At 48.9% G+C, this 15,736-nt stretch overlaps 7 protein-coding genes across 7 annotated transcripts; 5 read left to right on the top strand and 2 right to left on the bottom strand.

Annotated features, from left to right (window-relative positions):
* Positions 1-244: 244 nt before the first annotated feature.
* EDB91DRAFT_1049694 (uncharacterized protein) lies at positions 245-3,070 on the bottom strand (the record flags this gene model as incomplete). The annotated part of the gene is made up of 9 exons (XM_041313483.1): positions 245-362; positions 417-540; positions 591-634; positions 696-749; positions 803-1,077; positions 1,125-1,619; positions 1,667-2,218; positions 2,334-2,757; positions 2,814-3,070. 9 exons carry the CDS (start codon positions 3,068-3,070, stop codon positions 245-247), a joined length of 2,343 nt encoding a protein of 780 aa, XP_041179628.1.
* A 1,145-nt stretch (positions 3,071-4,215) lies between these two features.
* EDB91DRAFT_1119529 (Alpha/Beta hydrolase protein) lies at positions 4,216-5,644 on the top strand (the record flags this gene model as incomplete). Its single annotated transcript, XM_041318151.1, has 8 exons — positions 4,216-4,480; positions 4,539-4,607; positions 4,665-4,734; positions 4,790-4,973; positions 5,031-5,115; positions 5,172-5,233; positions 5,309-5,438; positions 5,493-5,644. The coding sequence occupies 8 exons, from the start codon at positions 4,219-4,221 to the stop codon at positions 5,615-5,617; spliced, it is 987 nt and encodes a 328-aa protein (XP_041179627.1). The 3' UTR covers positions 5,618-5,644.
* Positions 5,645-6,527: 883 nt separating this feature from the next.
* EDB91DRAFT_132190 (uncharacterized protein) lies at positions 6,528-7,398 on the top strand. The gene is made up of 2 exons (XM_041325197.1): positions 6,528-7,280; positions 7,335-7,398. The coding sequence occupies exon 1, from the start codon at positions 6,639-6,641 to the stop codon at positions 7,155-7,157; it is 519 nt and encodes a 172-aa protein (XP_041179626.1). The 5' UTR covers positions 6,528-6,638; the 3' UTR covers positions 7,158-7,280; positions 7,335-7,398.
* A 224-nt stretch (positions 7,399-7,622) lies between these two features.
* On the top strand, positions 7,623-9,204 carry EDB91DRAFT_132134 (Alpha/Beta hydrolase protein). Its single transcript, XM_041325196.1, has 8 exons — positions 7,623-8,024; positions 8,083-8,151; positions 8,198-8,267; positions 8,321-8,504; positions 8,566-8,650; positions 8,707-8,768; positions 8,836-8,965; positions 9,019-9,204. The coding sequence occupies exons 1-8, from the start codon at positions 7,811-7,813 to the stop codon at positions 9,141-9,143; spliced, it is 939 nt and encodes a 312-aa protein (XP_041179625.1). The 5' UTR covers positions 7,623-7,810; the 3' UTR covers positions 9,144-9,204.
* A 1,056-nt stretch (positions 9,205-10,260) lies between these two features.
* Positions 10,261-11,447, top strand: EDB91DRAFT_1119516 (uncharacterized protein). The gene is made up of 2 exons (XM_041318150.1): positions 10,261-10,490; positions 10,547-11,447. The coding sequence occupies exon 2, from the start codon at positions 10,577-10,579 to the stop codon at positions 11,159-11,161; it is 585 nt and encodes a 194-aa protein (XP_041179624.1). The 5' UTR covers positions 10,261-10,490; positions 10,547-10,576; the 3' UTR covers positions 11,162-11,447.
* Positions 11,448-11,832: 385 nt separating this feature from the next.
* On the bottom strand, positions 11,833-14,006 carry EDB91DRAFT_132053 (uncharacterized protein). The gene is made up of 10 exons (XM_041325194.1): positions 13,925-14,006; positions 13,809-13,865; positions 13,706-13,750; positions 12,671-13,630; positions 12,585-12,619; positions 12,512-12,534; positions 12,299-12,448; positions 12,132-12,243; positions 11,977-12,073; positions 11,833-11,925 (listed from the first exon to the last, which is right to left on the bottom strand). Exons 2-10 carry the CDS (start codon positions 13,809-13,811, stop codon positions 11,878-11,880), a joined length of 1,473 nt encoding a protein of 490 aa, XP_041179623.1. The 5' UTR covers positions 13,812-13,865; positions 13,925-14,006; the 3' UTR covers positions 11,833-11,877.
* A 479-nt stretch (positions 14,007-14,485) lies between these two features.
* On the top strand, positions 14,486-15,595 carry EDB91DRAFT_1049588 (SMAD/FHA domain-containing protein; the record flags this gene model as incomplete). Its single annotated transcript, XM_041313468.1, has 5 exons — positions 14,486-15,065; positions 15,116-15,226; positions 15,278-15,329; positions 15,387-15,481; positions 15,537-15,595. 5 exons carry the CDS (start codon positions 14,486-14,488, stop codon positions 15,593-15,595), a joined length of 897 nt encoding a protein of 298 aa, XP_041179622.1.
* Between the last annotated feature and the right edge of the window lie 141 nt (positions 15,596-15,736).

Below are 15,736 nucleotides of genomic sequence, written 5' to 3'. Positions count from 1 at the left end.
AAAACATAAATAAATTTACTATATAGCATGGCAGACTTAAAGCAACATGCAATACTGAGTTTGAAGAATTATCAGAAGATAAAAAGATTTATAGTTAGTACTGTACCATGCCGAACTCGGCAGGAGGTGGCGAGGGAGATGGGCGTCCTATACTCTTGCATGCACGCGTGAGCTGTTCGCGAAGCTTAACAGGCCATACGTCGTGATTCTGAAAAGGAACATTGAGGACGATCAACTTGTGCAGTCAAATCATACCTTTGGATGGCCATAGGGCGTTTAGGTAATCTATGGGTTTGAAGAAGGCCGTACAAACATCAAGAGCAAGGGTCAGTGTATTGTCGCAATCCCACAGAGTAAGTGCCCTGAACAAGAGCCTCATCAACAAGCTATACATAGAAGTCAACTTACAAGCTTACCTGCCGATCTGACTCAAGAACCAGAAAACGAAGAATGGCCTGTGCATGAGGGAGTGAGTAGCATTGCCGGTCACTGCGCTCATTCCAAGCACCACACGCTGAGCAACATTAGCCTGGTGGGATACTATTCGCAGGTTGTCAGCGAAGAAATAATGCTACGAACAAGCAACTTACGCCATTCTTCGGCTTTTGTCCGGTGGAAGAGTCCATTGGCATTCCTGTACAAAACGCGACAAATCAATGATCAAAAACAACACTCGGACGCATATTAAGACTCACACAGTAGCAAGAGGGACAAACCGTTTGAATTCGTGAGACACCGTCATGCGAACGCTGCAACAATCAGTCATTGCACAAAAAACCAAAGCGTCTAAATTGCGGCTTACTTGAATAAAAACTCCCGACCTTGAAACAAAAAAGTCCTCTCCAAGCCACAGGTATGCGCATCAAGCGCTTTTTCCAGCGCGTCTGCTTCTAGCCAGGCATTCAGTTCAAAACGAGCCATCTCTGCTTCGTTTAGACTTGAGGTGCGTCTCATCTGCAGGCAGCTGTGCCAGAGAAGCATCGTTCGGTGAATTAATGCCCACATGGTGTCTTTGCCCGAATGATCGGATGTCATGCTTGATAATCCTAGTGCCTCTCCAGGAAAAAGCAGCGCATACTACACAGGATGTGAGTACTTGACTGACGCGGGTCGACGAGACTCACATTCGCAGGCTCCCCGAGGAAAAGTTCCGCAGGACTCAGTTTCCTAGAAGTGACGTATGATGTATGGCCGGCGATTAAGGAAAGCGCGCTCCAGCATAACCGGCGGCACCCCTCTTTCCGGACCTCAGTCTCTGACCAATTATCATCCCACGCAGGGGTAGTAACCCAAAGTGGCGTGTACTCGTAGGCGCGTGACCAACGCTGCCCGAGCGTCATAGAAGAGCAGGAGCAACCTTGTAAAGAATGTCGTGACTGAGTGTCATTAAGAGTGGCGAGTAAATTGTCGGCTGGGTATACGACCTGCCGAGGGGAAACCCACGTATGGGGTGTAATCGTGGGCACAGATAGAGGAGAGAACTTGGCAGAGTGTGGACTGTCAATATCAAGAAAGGTCAGTCCCAGGCTGCGTATGATCATGTCAAGCATGAACATTGCTGACAACGCCCGCTCTGGGCTGTGCTGAGGATGTGGACAGATTTCGAAAAACGCCAGAAGCTAGAAGGCATGAGCATGTATACAACATTGTAGATGTGCAGACTGACCCAGGCGGCTTGAGCGAGTGAATCATCTATCCACCGAGCATTAAGGCTCGCCTCAAGATAACCTTGCGCGACATCTCTTAACCTGACAGCTCTGTCTCTCCCTTCCTTCCCATTGCCCGCTTCAGAACTCTGAAGAAATGCAGCAATAGCAAGAGCAGCCGGAAGTAGCGCAGGTTGCGTCCGCTCCCTCCTTACGGGATCAAAGTACCTCCCAAGAAACTGAGGGACATTAATAAAGTTGAACCAATAATTAGAGCCACGGAGTAAAAATCGAACGTCTGCAGTAACTAAGTCTGTAGCGCGATGACGTTGTGTCAGAGTAAGGGAAGGAAGGTATGATGATGAGGAAGTGTACATGGCAAGAAGTGAATCCCACCATGTTTTACGGGTGAAATCAAGAGATGGTTCCCGTATAATATTTAATGATTCGTCTGAAGTCTCACTGGTTTCATGGTCCAGTGAAGTGATGAATGCCCGAGGTGGACTGTGGCCATATGACTCAAATACCTGAAAATCCAACTGAGTTGAAAAACCGAAATCATTGTTTGTTTCCTTGATTCACAGGTAATATGAGCGGACTTCGTCCAACAAGTAATTAAGTCGGTACCTCAGTGCTCGTCATAGTACGATATAGAACCTCATTATCCGAAGGAGCGACCAATGTGACCGCATCAGTGAGCATATTCAGGGGTAAGGGCTGAAACGAGTGCGATCCCACTGAAGCTTCTGTCGAAAAAGGAGACATGGCTGTCAGCTGCGGGTCGATGACTGGTGGGGGGATGTTCGGAAAGGAGATGAGGGATTCTGCTTGGGGTTGATCGCTCTCTAAATCGGTATTAGCAGTTTGGTCCGAAATGGTATTGGTCGCGGACACGTCCCGCCGGTTCCTCCGCCGTCGACGGGACGCAGCAACGTCGCCCTCACTTCCAACACGAGCATCCCGAGCCATTCGCTGTCGGGCACCAGGTGTCTTGTCGGGACCCCGACGTTTCGGCACTGCATCGTATGAACAATCATCTCCATTCTTGGAACGACGACTACAATTGTGACATTGCGGTTTCGCACCGTCACAACGTATTTTACGTGTTCGACTGCAGTTGTGATAGATCAACAGTCAAGTCAGTGAGGATAGAAAGAATGGACGAACCACTGAAGGCAAGCAACGTAAACTCGAGCACGTGGCTTACCCTGTGTGGTAAGTGGTTGATCTGCGGCAAGCTCAATTCGCGGTTTTTCACGGCGAGATCTGCGATTCTCGGCAGTATCATCCACTTCTTCGTCTGGCTGCTCAGGCGATCGCGAGAGTCGAGATTCTGCGTTTGATGGACCGGGAGGGTCATGGATTAAAGCAGAATTGAGTTGGGATACAAAGTCTACCACACCGACTGGAGGGCGTGACGCCATGGTAGAGCGATAATAAGAGTCGGGGTCAGAAGCTAGCCGAGGATCTCGTGTTGCATAGTTAAGCATGCCAGAGTTCGTTCCATATTGAGAACGACTAGATGAATCTAACTCGGATGTGTAGGTGTGGGAATGACCATATGATACTGAGGAAGGGGGAGCGAATGCTGGGTTCATAGCAGCTCTGGGGTCTGGTGAATGTCTGGACGGGGGGAGGCCAGGAAGAGACATGCTGTTGATTGAGGGGAGTGATTCCGGATTCAAGACCTCCTTCGACTGATATAGCTGTGAATTTGAAGCATCCGAATGGAGTGTATTCCGGGTCTCCGAGGTGGTCTGCTGGGTATGATACATCAATCACGGGGGGACACTCGGGAGGAGGAGCAAAAGCTTTGTCACGGTGATGGGTGTGAGGAAGAAAGGTGGGGGAGATGACCTTCAAAGGGGAATACCCTCCACCTGTTGATATGTGTTTTGTTGGGTGGGAATGGCGCTGAACATGAGTTGTCAGATCGGGTCGGAGGTCTGTTTGCGCGACCGCCGCGACGACCGGAAACAAAGCGAAACGATTGACAAGAACTTGAGAGGGATACCTGAAAAACTGAAGTCAGTGAAATCTTTAACTCAACAGGAGAACACGGTTAATGTACGGGTGCTGTGACCTTGCACGTCGTCGGACCGTCGCAGTTCCAGTTCAAGTACTCCCACCTTACTAAGACTCAACTTCTTGGCATTATGTAAGTTTTTTCTTTTGTGGTACACTCCAGGAAGACAACATATGTTGATGTCTCTTCGTAATTCGGAAGTTCCTTCGTTTTGTATTCCTCGGTCCTTCTGCCGGAAACCGAGATAGCACATGGAATGTCTGGTCAAATGACCAGCCGTATTTGTTATTCCGAGCTTGTTCCCAGATTCTCGGGCTAGAAGGGGGTCTTAGTCCTTAATACGAGGAAACGAGTATCTTTGTTCGATCAGTTCGTCGACGGTCTAATTTCGCTGTTTTGTTGCAGCAGCTACTAGGAATAGTTGTGCAGCATGGTACGACCCTGCTCGTGTCCATTTTACGGTAACAATGACGGTGACCATCCCAATGACACAGCGGTGGCCCATAGTACTACTTGGTATAAATACGATCATATTTCCTCTGAAACATGTACTGTAGGGCTACTAACCACTTCTTGTCTCCCCTGCAGTACATCATGCTCTTCCTTGCTTCCGCTTCGAGCTTTATGCTCGCATGCATCTTGCAAGTTGCAGCAGTTCCTCATCCCGCACCTCCTGCGATGCGTCGGGCCGACGTTTCGGTTCTTACTCAGATGACGTCTACCCAGCTGGCTGATCTGGCACCATATACTGAGTTTGCTCGTGCTGCTTATTGTTCCCCTACTATCGTAACTGGATGGCAGTGTGGTCGTATGCCTTCCCACTCCACTTTGTTTGGTTTGCTTCGGCTGAATAGTTGGGCTCTCAGAAGCTTGCGAGGCGGTGCCTGGCTTTGAGGTTTCTCTCACAGGAGGTGATGGAAACAGTATCCAATATTGTACGTTCCAATCGAAAGACCGCGCATCTTTCCAGACATTTCGCTGCATTTTCGCAGACTACGTTGGGTACTGGCCAGCAGAAAACTCCGTGGTAGTTGCTCATCAAGGTACAGATCCAACTCAACTGTAGGCGTACATTCTTCACGGCACACGACTTTAGAAAGCTTATTGACCTGCTTAGGGTGTCTGATCTCACTGATGCCGATGTATTCATGGAACGCCTGAACCCCACGCTTTTCCCTGGCGTCGGTAGCAGCGTCGAAGTTCACAGCGGATTTGCCGACGAGCACGCGCTCACTGCGAGCATCATCTTGAATGAGGTGAAGAGCCTGATCTCTCAAAATAACGCCGACTCTGTCACGCTGGTCAGCATTGAACATTCTGTCAGCACTCTAAGGTGGCTTTGATGTTTTTGAGAACAGGTAGGACACTCCCTTGGAGGCGCCCTTGCGGAGCTTGATTGCGTGTTCATGGCATTGAACCTTCCCTCTAACATCGCTATCAAAGGTGTGTCCATACCTTTAAATGCAAGGGCGCGGGATATTCACAGCCGGAATTTATAGGTGTGACATATGGTACACCCCGTGTTGGAAACCCAGCATGGGCCTCTCTCTTTGATTCCTTGGTGAGTCCGATTTCCCTCCTCGCTGTACCTTCCCCGCATTGGGCCACGTGGTGAACTACTGAATTCCCGAGTCAGATCTCGGACTTCCAACGCATTAACAATGAGAAAGACATTGTCCCGATCGTCCCGGGGCGCTTCATGGGCTTCTCACATGTGCAGGGAGAAGTTCACATCATCTCTCCTGCAGACGCGGTTGAGTGCCCAGGTGAGTCTAAGATTTTCCTTTTCGAACATGATCGCTCATCTCTCACCCGTATAGGTGATGACGATGCCACGGATGCTCGGTGCACAATCTCGACTGTGCCTGACATTTTTGAGGGCGATATCTTGAATCACTTAGGTCCATACCAAGGGATTTACATCGGCACGATTTATTGCACATGATTATTGATTGACATGGACTTGTATCATGGATTATAAAACAAGCTCATAACCGCCGGCGCAATGACATCCCATCATACTATGCGGTGTCAATGACGTCACCAGCAGAATCGTTGGCATTCAGGACGCACGTCCTTATCAGCGAGAGGAGCGCAAGTGTTAGAGCACGACAGATCCATTGCCGCTGAGGACTGCGAGCGCCGTGATTGCTCCTGCCCACACATTTCTGAATTGTATTGCTCAGAACGGTGCGCTATGTGGCGCTTATACAAGAGTTTTGAGGTATGATTGCATTTTAGGACTCGAACCTCTCCGGAAGGGTCTACAAGTAAATATTTGCACCCGATATCCTGCCCATAAGTCTGAAGCCAAATGCAATCTGTGCCATCCTGCACAATAGAATGGTTTGCAGCGCTTCGCATCACAGCGACATGAGTACGTCGTCGATTCGTTGAAGTTCAACTACTTGACAAGTTTATTGCGTTGTAACTCCAGAATAACGCTTACGATGTAAAGGATGTTTTACTTCTCCACGCACGCGCCAATGGTCACCGGTCACTCGTGCGTATGGTGAAAATATGAAATTCACTGTACTTCGAATTCCGCACTCCCTCATATGCTCCGTGACACTGGATATCATTGGAATTCTAGAATTCTGAGTTACACCAGCACAATTGACTGCACGCGATTGGGATGCGCTTGGATTACACGATCTAAGCGCCAGGATCAATTAATGTGCCGGTCGCATGATGAAGGTTCCATTTCACAACACTGAATACATTGGAATTCTGTATGGGCGCAGTTGACATGAGTTGGACATGAGTTAAACGTTAAGCACTTAACATTTTTGACATTTAACGCTCGACACGCGCCCGCCGCGATCCAGAAACAAAGCAGATACAGAGTCTATACCCAGTGACATTCCTCGAGACGTCGCTATAACCGCCGCAGTGCCCTCCTTTGGCTCGGAACCGTATGTCTCGGGAACTTACCCAAGCGCAAATGAGACCAAGTCGTCGCGTTCATGTTACTTTGCGCTCTCTTCCCCTTCCTTCATGCGCTTCTCGGTATCGGAGGCGAAGTCGAGCAAGATGTGACACGCCCCATGAACGCAACCACGGAGCCTCCAAACAAGTTAGGAAACGGTACAGGCGGAGCAGCTCCCCTCGGAAACCAGCTGCTTGCCAGAGACACCTACGCGGGCTACCCAGTCGGAGATTCTGAGCACATCACGCATCTCATTCACGCACCCATTGTATTGGCGCCGCAAGATGCATTCCCTGACCCAACCTCTCCAGTTACCCACTCAGAAATGGCACCTACACTGTTTGCGTGCGCGTTTGCACAGACACCCAGGCTTGGTGCGCCAGTCTGGTTCGAGGGAAACGATAAGGGGGAACGTGTGCCGTATGTCCCATTCAAGTTCTATCTCGAATTCAACGGTATTCCATGGAGTACAGCAACAAAAAGTCACCAGCACAAAGGCCCGGGAGTATCCGGCGGTGTTCAGGGGACTATGTTCATCTTATCAGTGGCGTGTTGACGGCGACAAGAGATTGGTGGGTCCCATCCGAAACACCGGCTTTGATCAGTGACCATCATATATGATTCCACGTACTTGTCGATAAGTTGACCTTACTACTAAGAGTCAACTTCTTAACATTATGTAAGTCTGAATCTTTTGTCTTGCACTGGCACTAGTACTAATTCAGCACTGCAGAACAGTGCCTCACTGTGATCGCCTTTTCGTGATTCGGAGGTTCCTTTGTATTCCTCAGTCCTGCTACCGGTATCAACCCAGCCCCGAAGGGAGACAGCATACGATGGGTTCATGTTTGGTCAAGCGACCAGCCAATGAATCAACCGTATTTGGAGGGGCAACGTTCCGAGCTCGTTCCTAAAATGATGTCTCAATCCTTAGCACGAAAGAACGAGTATCTTTGTTCGGTTAGTTTATCAACGCTCTAATGTTACTGTTTTGCAGCAGTTACTTGGAATAGTTGTGCTGTATGGCACAGCAGCAGCCCAAAGCACTTGATTATTTTCTCTGAACACGTACGGCAGGGCTGCCAACCACTCCCCTTGGACCCGACATTCCAGCTAAAGTACTTGGTATAAATACGATCATATTTCCTCTGGGCACTTCCCTGGGACCCGACATTCCAGATTTTCATCCATTGCACCTTGCAGAACATCATGCTCCTGCTTTTTTCTGTTTTGAGCTTTATACTCGCATACATCTTGCGAGATGCGGTAGTCCCTCATCCCGCACCTCCTACAATGCGTCGGGCCAACGTCTCAGTTGTTACTCAGATGACGTCTACCAAGTTGGCTGATCTAGCACCATATACTGAATTTGCTCGTGCTGCTTACTGTTCCCCTACCATCGTAACTGGCTGGCATTGTGGTCGTACGCAATCCCACTCCACTTTATTTGGTTTGCCTTGGCTGAGAAGTTGAGCTCTCAGAAGCTTGTGAGGCGGTGCCTAGCTTCAATGTTTCTCTCACAGGAGGTGATGCCAACAGGATTCAATATTGTACGTTCCAATTAAATAATCTCGCATCCTTACAGACATTTCGCAGACTATGTTGGGTACTGGCCAACAGAAAACTCCGTGGTAGTTGCTCATCAAGGTACAGACCCATTCAAACTGTAGGTTGCATTCTTCACAGCATACGACTAGATATAATTATTGAGCTCATTAGCCTGTCTGATCTCACTGATGCCAATGTACCGAAGAAACCCCTGAGCGTCACACTTTTCCCTGGTGTCGATAGCAGCGTCGAGGTTCACAGCGGATTTGCCGACGAGCACGCGCTCACTGCGAGCATCATCTTGAATGAGGTGAAGAGCCTGATATCCCAATATAACGCCCGCAGTGTCACGCTGGTCAGCATTGATCGTTTCCTCCGCACCCTACTAAAGTGACTTTTGACATTTTCGAGGACAGGTAGGACACTCCCTTGGAGGCGCCCTTGCGGAGCTTGACTGCGTGTTCATGGCTTTGAACCTTCCCTCTAACATCGCTATCAAAGGTGTGTCCATACCTTTAACCGCAAGGGCGCGGGATATTCACAGCCATATTTTTTAGGTGTGACATATGGTACACCCCGGGTCGGAAATCCAGCATGGGCAGCTCTCTTCGATTCCCTGGTAAGCTCGATTTTCCTCCCCGCTGTGACTTCCCCGCATCTGGCCATATGGTGAATTCCCGGGGTAGATCTCGGACTTCCGGCGTGTTAACAATAAGAAGGACATTGTCCCGATCATCCCGGGGCGCGAAATGGGCTTCTCACATGTTGGGGGAGAGGTTCACATCATCTCTTTTGGAAACGCGGTTGAGTGCCCAGGTGATTCTCATTTTTTTTTTCAAACATGATCGCTCATCCATCTCTCGCTATAGGTGACGATGATGCCACGGATGCTCATTGCACAATCATGAGTGTACCCAACATTCTCGAGGGCGATATCTTGGACCATATGGGTCCGTACCAGGGGATTCATATCGGCACGATTTACTGCACATGATTGGCATGGACTTTTATTATAGCTAAACACCAGGAATATATTATTGGTCTTCAAAATTGAGTTCGCATAACTACCAGCACAACGGCATCGCGCCATACTGGGCGGCGTCATCGTTCGCGTTGCTAGTCACTAGGAGGATCGTTGATATGCGGACTTATCAGTGAGCGGAGCGCAAGTGTTGAACGTACGACAGATTCACTGTGGTTCCCGACGGTGAATTGTGGTCGCTGTTTTGATCTTTGGAGAGGACTCCTGCCTCTGCTGAGGACTGCGAGCGCCGTAATTGCGCCTATCCTCATATTCCTGAATTGTACAGCTCAGATCGGTACGCAATTTGGCGCTTATAGTCTTAGAAGAGTCTTGGGTGGCGTAACGGTCATGAAAGATAGTGCCCGCCCGCGCCTAAATCTTGGGGCCGAAGGGCTGGGTTCATTCATCCCATATTCGACAGTGTTCTTCAATACCTAAGTACAGTGATTGTGCGTCATGCGATCAGGCTCGTAGACTAATCGAAAACCACATACTTAGATCGTCAAGCAAGATGCTTATGATAAAAGCCTCGTGTCTTAGGGGTCTAGTGAGAAGTTAATACTATGAAACAGGATAAAAACGCGTACCTCTGCAACTTTGAGCTAGACACTTCACTTACAATCTCCCAACCAAGTCCGCTTCGACAGTGCGTCGATGTCCAGAAAATGGCGCAGTTCATTCCAAGCGCCATACCCGGTCGAGTGTTTGAAGATCATGAAGCACGGGTGTACGCAATCGCAGTTTTCACTAATAAACGACGAATGGTTACATGCTCGGACGACAAGCTGCTTCGACTGTGGGATCTGACGACAGGTGTAGTGTTGAAGAAGATAGAGGGGCATCAGAATTGGGTGCATGTATTGGCGGTATCAGAATGGGCGGTTGATAGCAAGCAGTGATAGCAAAGGAGAACTCGTTGCATGTGATGGAGAAACCGGGGAACCTCTGAATCTCATCTAAGGTATACCTACACCGTGACCGGTTGGATATTATCCCTTGACTTTTCTTCAGATGGCAGAGACTGGCCAGCGGGTCATCAGACTGCATGATAGAGCACTGGAACACATCAACGTGGCAGCAGCAAGTAGATCCAATCAATTGCGGTGCAAATACAGTCGTCCGAGTGCGTTCGGTATTCGCCGTAGGCTGGACCTTCCTGCTTAGCTTTACTTTCAAAGCACTCGTTCATCTCGGTCCAGGACCGAAACACTGGATAAGTACAATCCACTGCACGTGATCGAAAAATCAATTAACGGTGATGAACGTTCCATTCAACGTGCTCTCGCGGCATGGAATCCAGGTGGATGTATTGGAATTCTGAATGAGAGCAATTGACATGAGTTGGACATAAGTTATAATTGAACGTCAAGTACTTAACGCTCGACACGCGCCTGCCTCTCAAAATGTTAGGCCTCCGGAAACAAAGCAGATACAGAATCCAGTATCATTCCTCGAGACGGCGCTATAACCGCCGCAATGCCCTCCTTTGGTTCGGAACCATATGTCTCGAGAACCTGCCCAAGCGCAAATGGGACCAAGCAGTCATGTTTATGTTCCTTTGCGCTCTCTTCCCCTTCCTTCATGCACTCCTCGGTATCGGGGGTGAAGTCGAGCAAGATATGACACGCCCGGTGAACGCAACCAGCGAGCCTCCAACCAAGTCAGAAAACGACACAGGTGAAGCTGCTCCCCTCAGAAACCAGCTACTTGAGAGAGATACGGATACGAGCTACCCCGTCGGAGATTCTGAGCACCTCACACGCGCACCCATTGCATTTGCGCCGCAAGATGCGTTCCCTGACCCGACTTCTCCAGTTACCCACTCAGAGATGACACCTACACGTTCTGCATCCACGTTCGCACAAACACCTGAACCTAGTGCTCCAGTCTGGTTCCAGGGAGACAAGAAGGAGGAGCGCGTGCTGTATGGCCCATTCTATCTCGAATTCAATGGTATTCCATGGAATACAGCAACAAAAGCAATCTAGACAGTCACCGGCGCAAACGAGTATCTGGCGAACGCAGAGGTGTGCATTGTCAGCGGTGGGGTGTTGACGGCTACAAGAGATTGGCAGGGACTCCCATGGCGTCGATCAGCGAGAGTTCACTATACATGATTACTTATTTCGTCTTTCACGTACTTGTCGATATGTTTGTAAAATTGTCTTGATGAGGCTACGTTGACCAGTAGAGAAGGAACGTTCTAACGATTGGATGTTGATGCCCAGTAGAAGTCGACTGTTCCCAGAATGGCTGAGGTTGCGTGAAATAGTCTGAACTAAGCGACACAATCTCGAGAGAAAAATGAGACTAATAGCACATGTGCAAATGTGTGTGATTGTGCGTGATTGTCGCAGATTGTTTAGATGCAATATTTGCATGTCACCCTATATTGTGCCAGATCTGCTGGTATTGCTTGGCTGCAATGCTCGTTGCGTCACTCTAGATTGTGCCAGATCTGCTGGTATTGTGTGGTATATACATTATTACAGGTAGACGCCAGATATAATAAAACTCGATGCATCCCACCACCGTCCGTTCTAGCCCGCGCTCGTTCCTGCCACCGTCCGTTCTACCCCGTGCTCGTTCTAGGTCGTGCTCGTTCTAGGTCATAAGAAGTCGGAAGGAGAGTGGTGTCACTAACGGAGCCATTCGCCAGCTGCAACCTAGTAGAAAGAGTACTTGTCAGTAGGTGCAACATGTTCTAGTCGTAGTCGCTACATACCTTCTTGGCAGCGAGCTCGTCGTATGACTGATTAAAGATGTTAGTCCAACCCGAGGACAAACGATACAAAAGACGCACTTTTTTCTGTGCTTCCGACAGTCCATCGTAGTAGGTCTTGAACTCGGCTGCTGATCCAGTCTTGTTGTGAGCGAGCCATTCACGTGCACATAGGTTACTGTCATGGAGTATGTGAATATGTACAATGGAAAGGAACACCACTGACGCAGACATACCGTCCATTCTGTGCTTTCCCGATCTGCATCTTCCTTGACTTCTTTGCTTGCGCACTAGGATGAGGTTTGCTGGTAGCGGAGGCATCTAACACTAGTAGAGGTACCGTGGTTGCTGTTGGAAGGATATTTAAGGTGAGCTCGTTGTCCAGTTATGTGGTGGTACTTACTACTAGTTGGTACCAGGTCGGCGACAACAGCCGTTGGTGGATTGGTGTCAGGTACTATGTCAGAGTGATCCAGGGAGCGTTCTGGGGTCAGTGCAATGGAAGGTGTGTGTTCACCGGTCGGCTGTGTGGATATTGGTTCCTCCGCTGGGGCTGTAGACGGAGTCAGGATATCTTCAGAGGGGGAGGGTGGAATCAAGGGCAGTTGATCCGCACTAGCAGTCAGTTCAAGAGTGGTACTAATATCGGTGAGTATTTTTGAATAACGGAATGTAACGAGTAGACTTACAGCGGGTTTGCGAATTTGAGTGGCCGTGCACGAAACTACAAACAATGAGCTGAGGATGACATGACAGTACAAAGAAAGGTGTATACTTTGGTGGGGGGCCTGGATGCACACGTCTTGTTCACGTTGTCAGAATGGCCAAGGTCAGTGGGCTGCGACTCGTCTGAGTCTGGTAGCGGTGGCATTGGCATTGGCGTTGGCGATGGTGATGGCGATGGCAATTTGTGTTCAGGGACTGATATTTCTGATGGCTTCCACTTCTTGCTCGAAGTTGATGCGATGCTAGGTGGGTCAGAGTCATGGGTCCGTTTTTTGGGCTTCACATCGCCAGTGGCACCATCGGTATCATCAGAGTCCAGCGTCTCGAGATTATCGAAGTCGAGGACATCTTCTGCCGTTGGCTTGTAAGTCCCTTCACGAACCAAGCGGCTGATATGATTCTTGCGCCAAGAGGTATAGCTAGCAGTCGTGATGGCGTCGCATTTCCAGTTACCGTCACAGTAGCCAAGCTCAGGGAAGAATGTCACCATTTCTCGGTAGTACAGCTTACTGGCAGACCCCGATGCAGCTCCCCAGCTTTTGGGCGCCTCCTTGATGTTCCAGATGTCCACGAACACCCGTCGGGATGTGGTACGGATTGCCGTGACACGCTCCAAGGGAATAGGCTTGTTATTCTTGTCGACAATGTAGCACAGTGGATGCAACTTTTCAAGCTGCGTCGATGGTTTCTCCTGGCGCTTTTTCCAGTCTTCCTTCGTCCATATGAACTCGCTGGGAAAGTCAGCACGATTGTAGGACGGGACTGCGATTTCCTTCGCCTTTAGCATCACGGGCAGACTCTGAGGGGAGAGGGTACTGAGGCTGGCAGGGTCTAGAGTTAGTGAGAGAGATTCCGCAAGCTTATTATAAGCGGCCCTATGAAAACAATAGTTAGAAACCCGAGAAAGCCAGTGATACAACTGAAAGACGCGCTGGTGTAAATCTCGCTCGCGTGCCAGCATTTGTTTGTCCATCCGCAGCTGTAAAATATCGTTCTGTAGGAATTTAATCTGCACATTAAGACGCGTATATGCGCTGAAAGTTAGTACATTTATTTTAAAAAAATCACTCGGTGAGGCTTTAACCTGCTCTTCGAGGCGCATATATGCGCTCAAAAGTCCATTTGCTCCCTAATAATAGCGTGTTAGTTGTTAATAGTAGCCAGTTTGTATCAAAGACACAACTTACCATAGTCTCAAGACCTTGTTGTGGCGCGTTATCGGGTCTGTCCTCTTGTTAGCTCCGCTAATATATAAACACATTTATTAGCACATTAATGTTATCGACAATAGTTCTTGACTTACCAGAGGTACTTGACGAAGCAATTGGAGCATCTGCTTGTGCTCGAGAGACTAAGAGTGCTTGAAGTTCTGGAGTCCGTGTGTTTGCACCACCATCCTGGGCTTTTAAACGGTAATACTGAGATCTGGAGACCGTCTGAAGGCGGCCCTTGCGCATAACTTGATACACTTTTGGTGGTGGCATACCAGTAGTAGGCGAGAGTGTTGTGATAGTAGAGCCGTTAGGTGCTGGATGCAACGTGCAACGATGGAGACAAGAGGCAATCAATCTCACACAATTTCAGACTATTGTTGCAAGCTATTGCGTCCTGGATGCAACATGCAGCGACGACGATAAGAGATAATCGATCTCGCACAATTTCAGACCAGTGCTATTATTAGCATTAACTTCGCCAGCCAATCTCACACAATCTCAAAGGCTTCTCAAATTCACGCACAACCTGGCACAACCTCAGCCATTCTGGGAACAGTCGACTTCTACTGGGGTTGATGACTCAGCGAGAAGTACTTGCTTTTGGCACTTCACAAGTTGTTCCGGAGCTTTGTACTACTGCAGAACTACTTATGCCTCGCAACACCTCCGCCTCGCCAAGAAGAAGGTCCCGTACCCGGGAAGAAGACCGTTCTGCAAGAAGAGGGAAGAAAGACTATCCCAGACCTGACCATGTCCGTGACTCCGGTTATGAGCGCGATTCAGGCAGGCGAAGGGATCACGATGATGATAATAGACCTGCCAGACATGATGATTACCGTAGAAGAGACGATCGTCGTGACCGCGATCGTGATTATAGAAGGCCCAACCGCGAACGGGATGGAGAAGGTCAAGATAACTATGACCGCTCCAGCAGGCGCCGAAGTAGAGACCTCCCAGTCGTCTCTCGTCGCTCTGCGTCCCCGAAACGTCCGTCTTCTATCCAACCCTCTGCTCGCCCACGCTCTAGGTCTCCGTCCCGGTCCAAGTCTCGTCCGCCTGTCGACAAGGCCAAACCCAACTTCGCTAATTCCGGGTTGCTGGCTGCAGAAACAAATGCTGTCAAGTTGACTGATGGTACGAGCACAATCCTAAAATATAACGAGCCTCCGGAAGCAAGAAAACCCACTCTGGGTTGGAGGCTGTACGTGTTCAAAGGAAGCGAGCAAGTTGGTCAGTGCCATATGTTTCTCTTCTGATATCCAGCATTGACTTCTAAGCAGAATTGCTCCATATACATCGCCAAAGCGCGTATCTAATAGGACGTGATCGTACTGTCGCAGATATCTTTATTGAACATCCCTCCTGCTCGAAGCAGCATGCTGTCATCCAGCGTGAGTAGTAATTTTCATCTAATATACGAGTTGATGTAAAACAATCTTTAGATCGTCAGGTAATGGAAAAGGATGAATTCGGTGGCTCAAAACCGAAGAACAAGTGCGCATCATTAATTACGTTTGCTATTGTATGCGTCTTTTACAACTGAGAATGCAGGCCTTTCATTATCGACCTCGAGTCAACAAATAGTACACATGTCAACGATGAGGCAATTCCGACATCACGGTTCTACGAACTTAAAGCGGGCGATGGTGGGTGATTCCATTCCACATGAGCGTTATGATTTACCTACAGAATATGTTGCAGTCATCAAATTTGGATTGTCAAATCGGGAATATGTCCTTTTGCATGACGATGCAGCCTGAGGTGCCCCCTAGTGATGCGGGTGCGCAGAATATTGCATCATGGTACACTGGCCTGTATCTAACTTAGATTCTCTCTGGCTTTTAGACTATTTGGCATCGGGTGTAGTGGGCTGAATTCCATTCTTCTGTAATCAGTTGTAT

Source organism: Suillus paluster, assembly GCF_016628075.1.
Source record: "Suillus paluster strain FC165 chromosome Unknown EDB91scaffold_13, whole genome shotgun sequence".
NCBI classification, from domain to species: Eukaryota; Fungi; Basidiomycota; class Agaricomycetes; order Boletales; family Suillaceae; genus Suillus; species Suillus paluster.
This window is presented reverse-complemented; position numbering and strand designations above follow the sequence as displayed.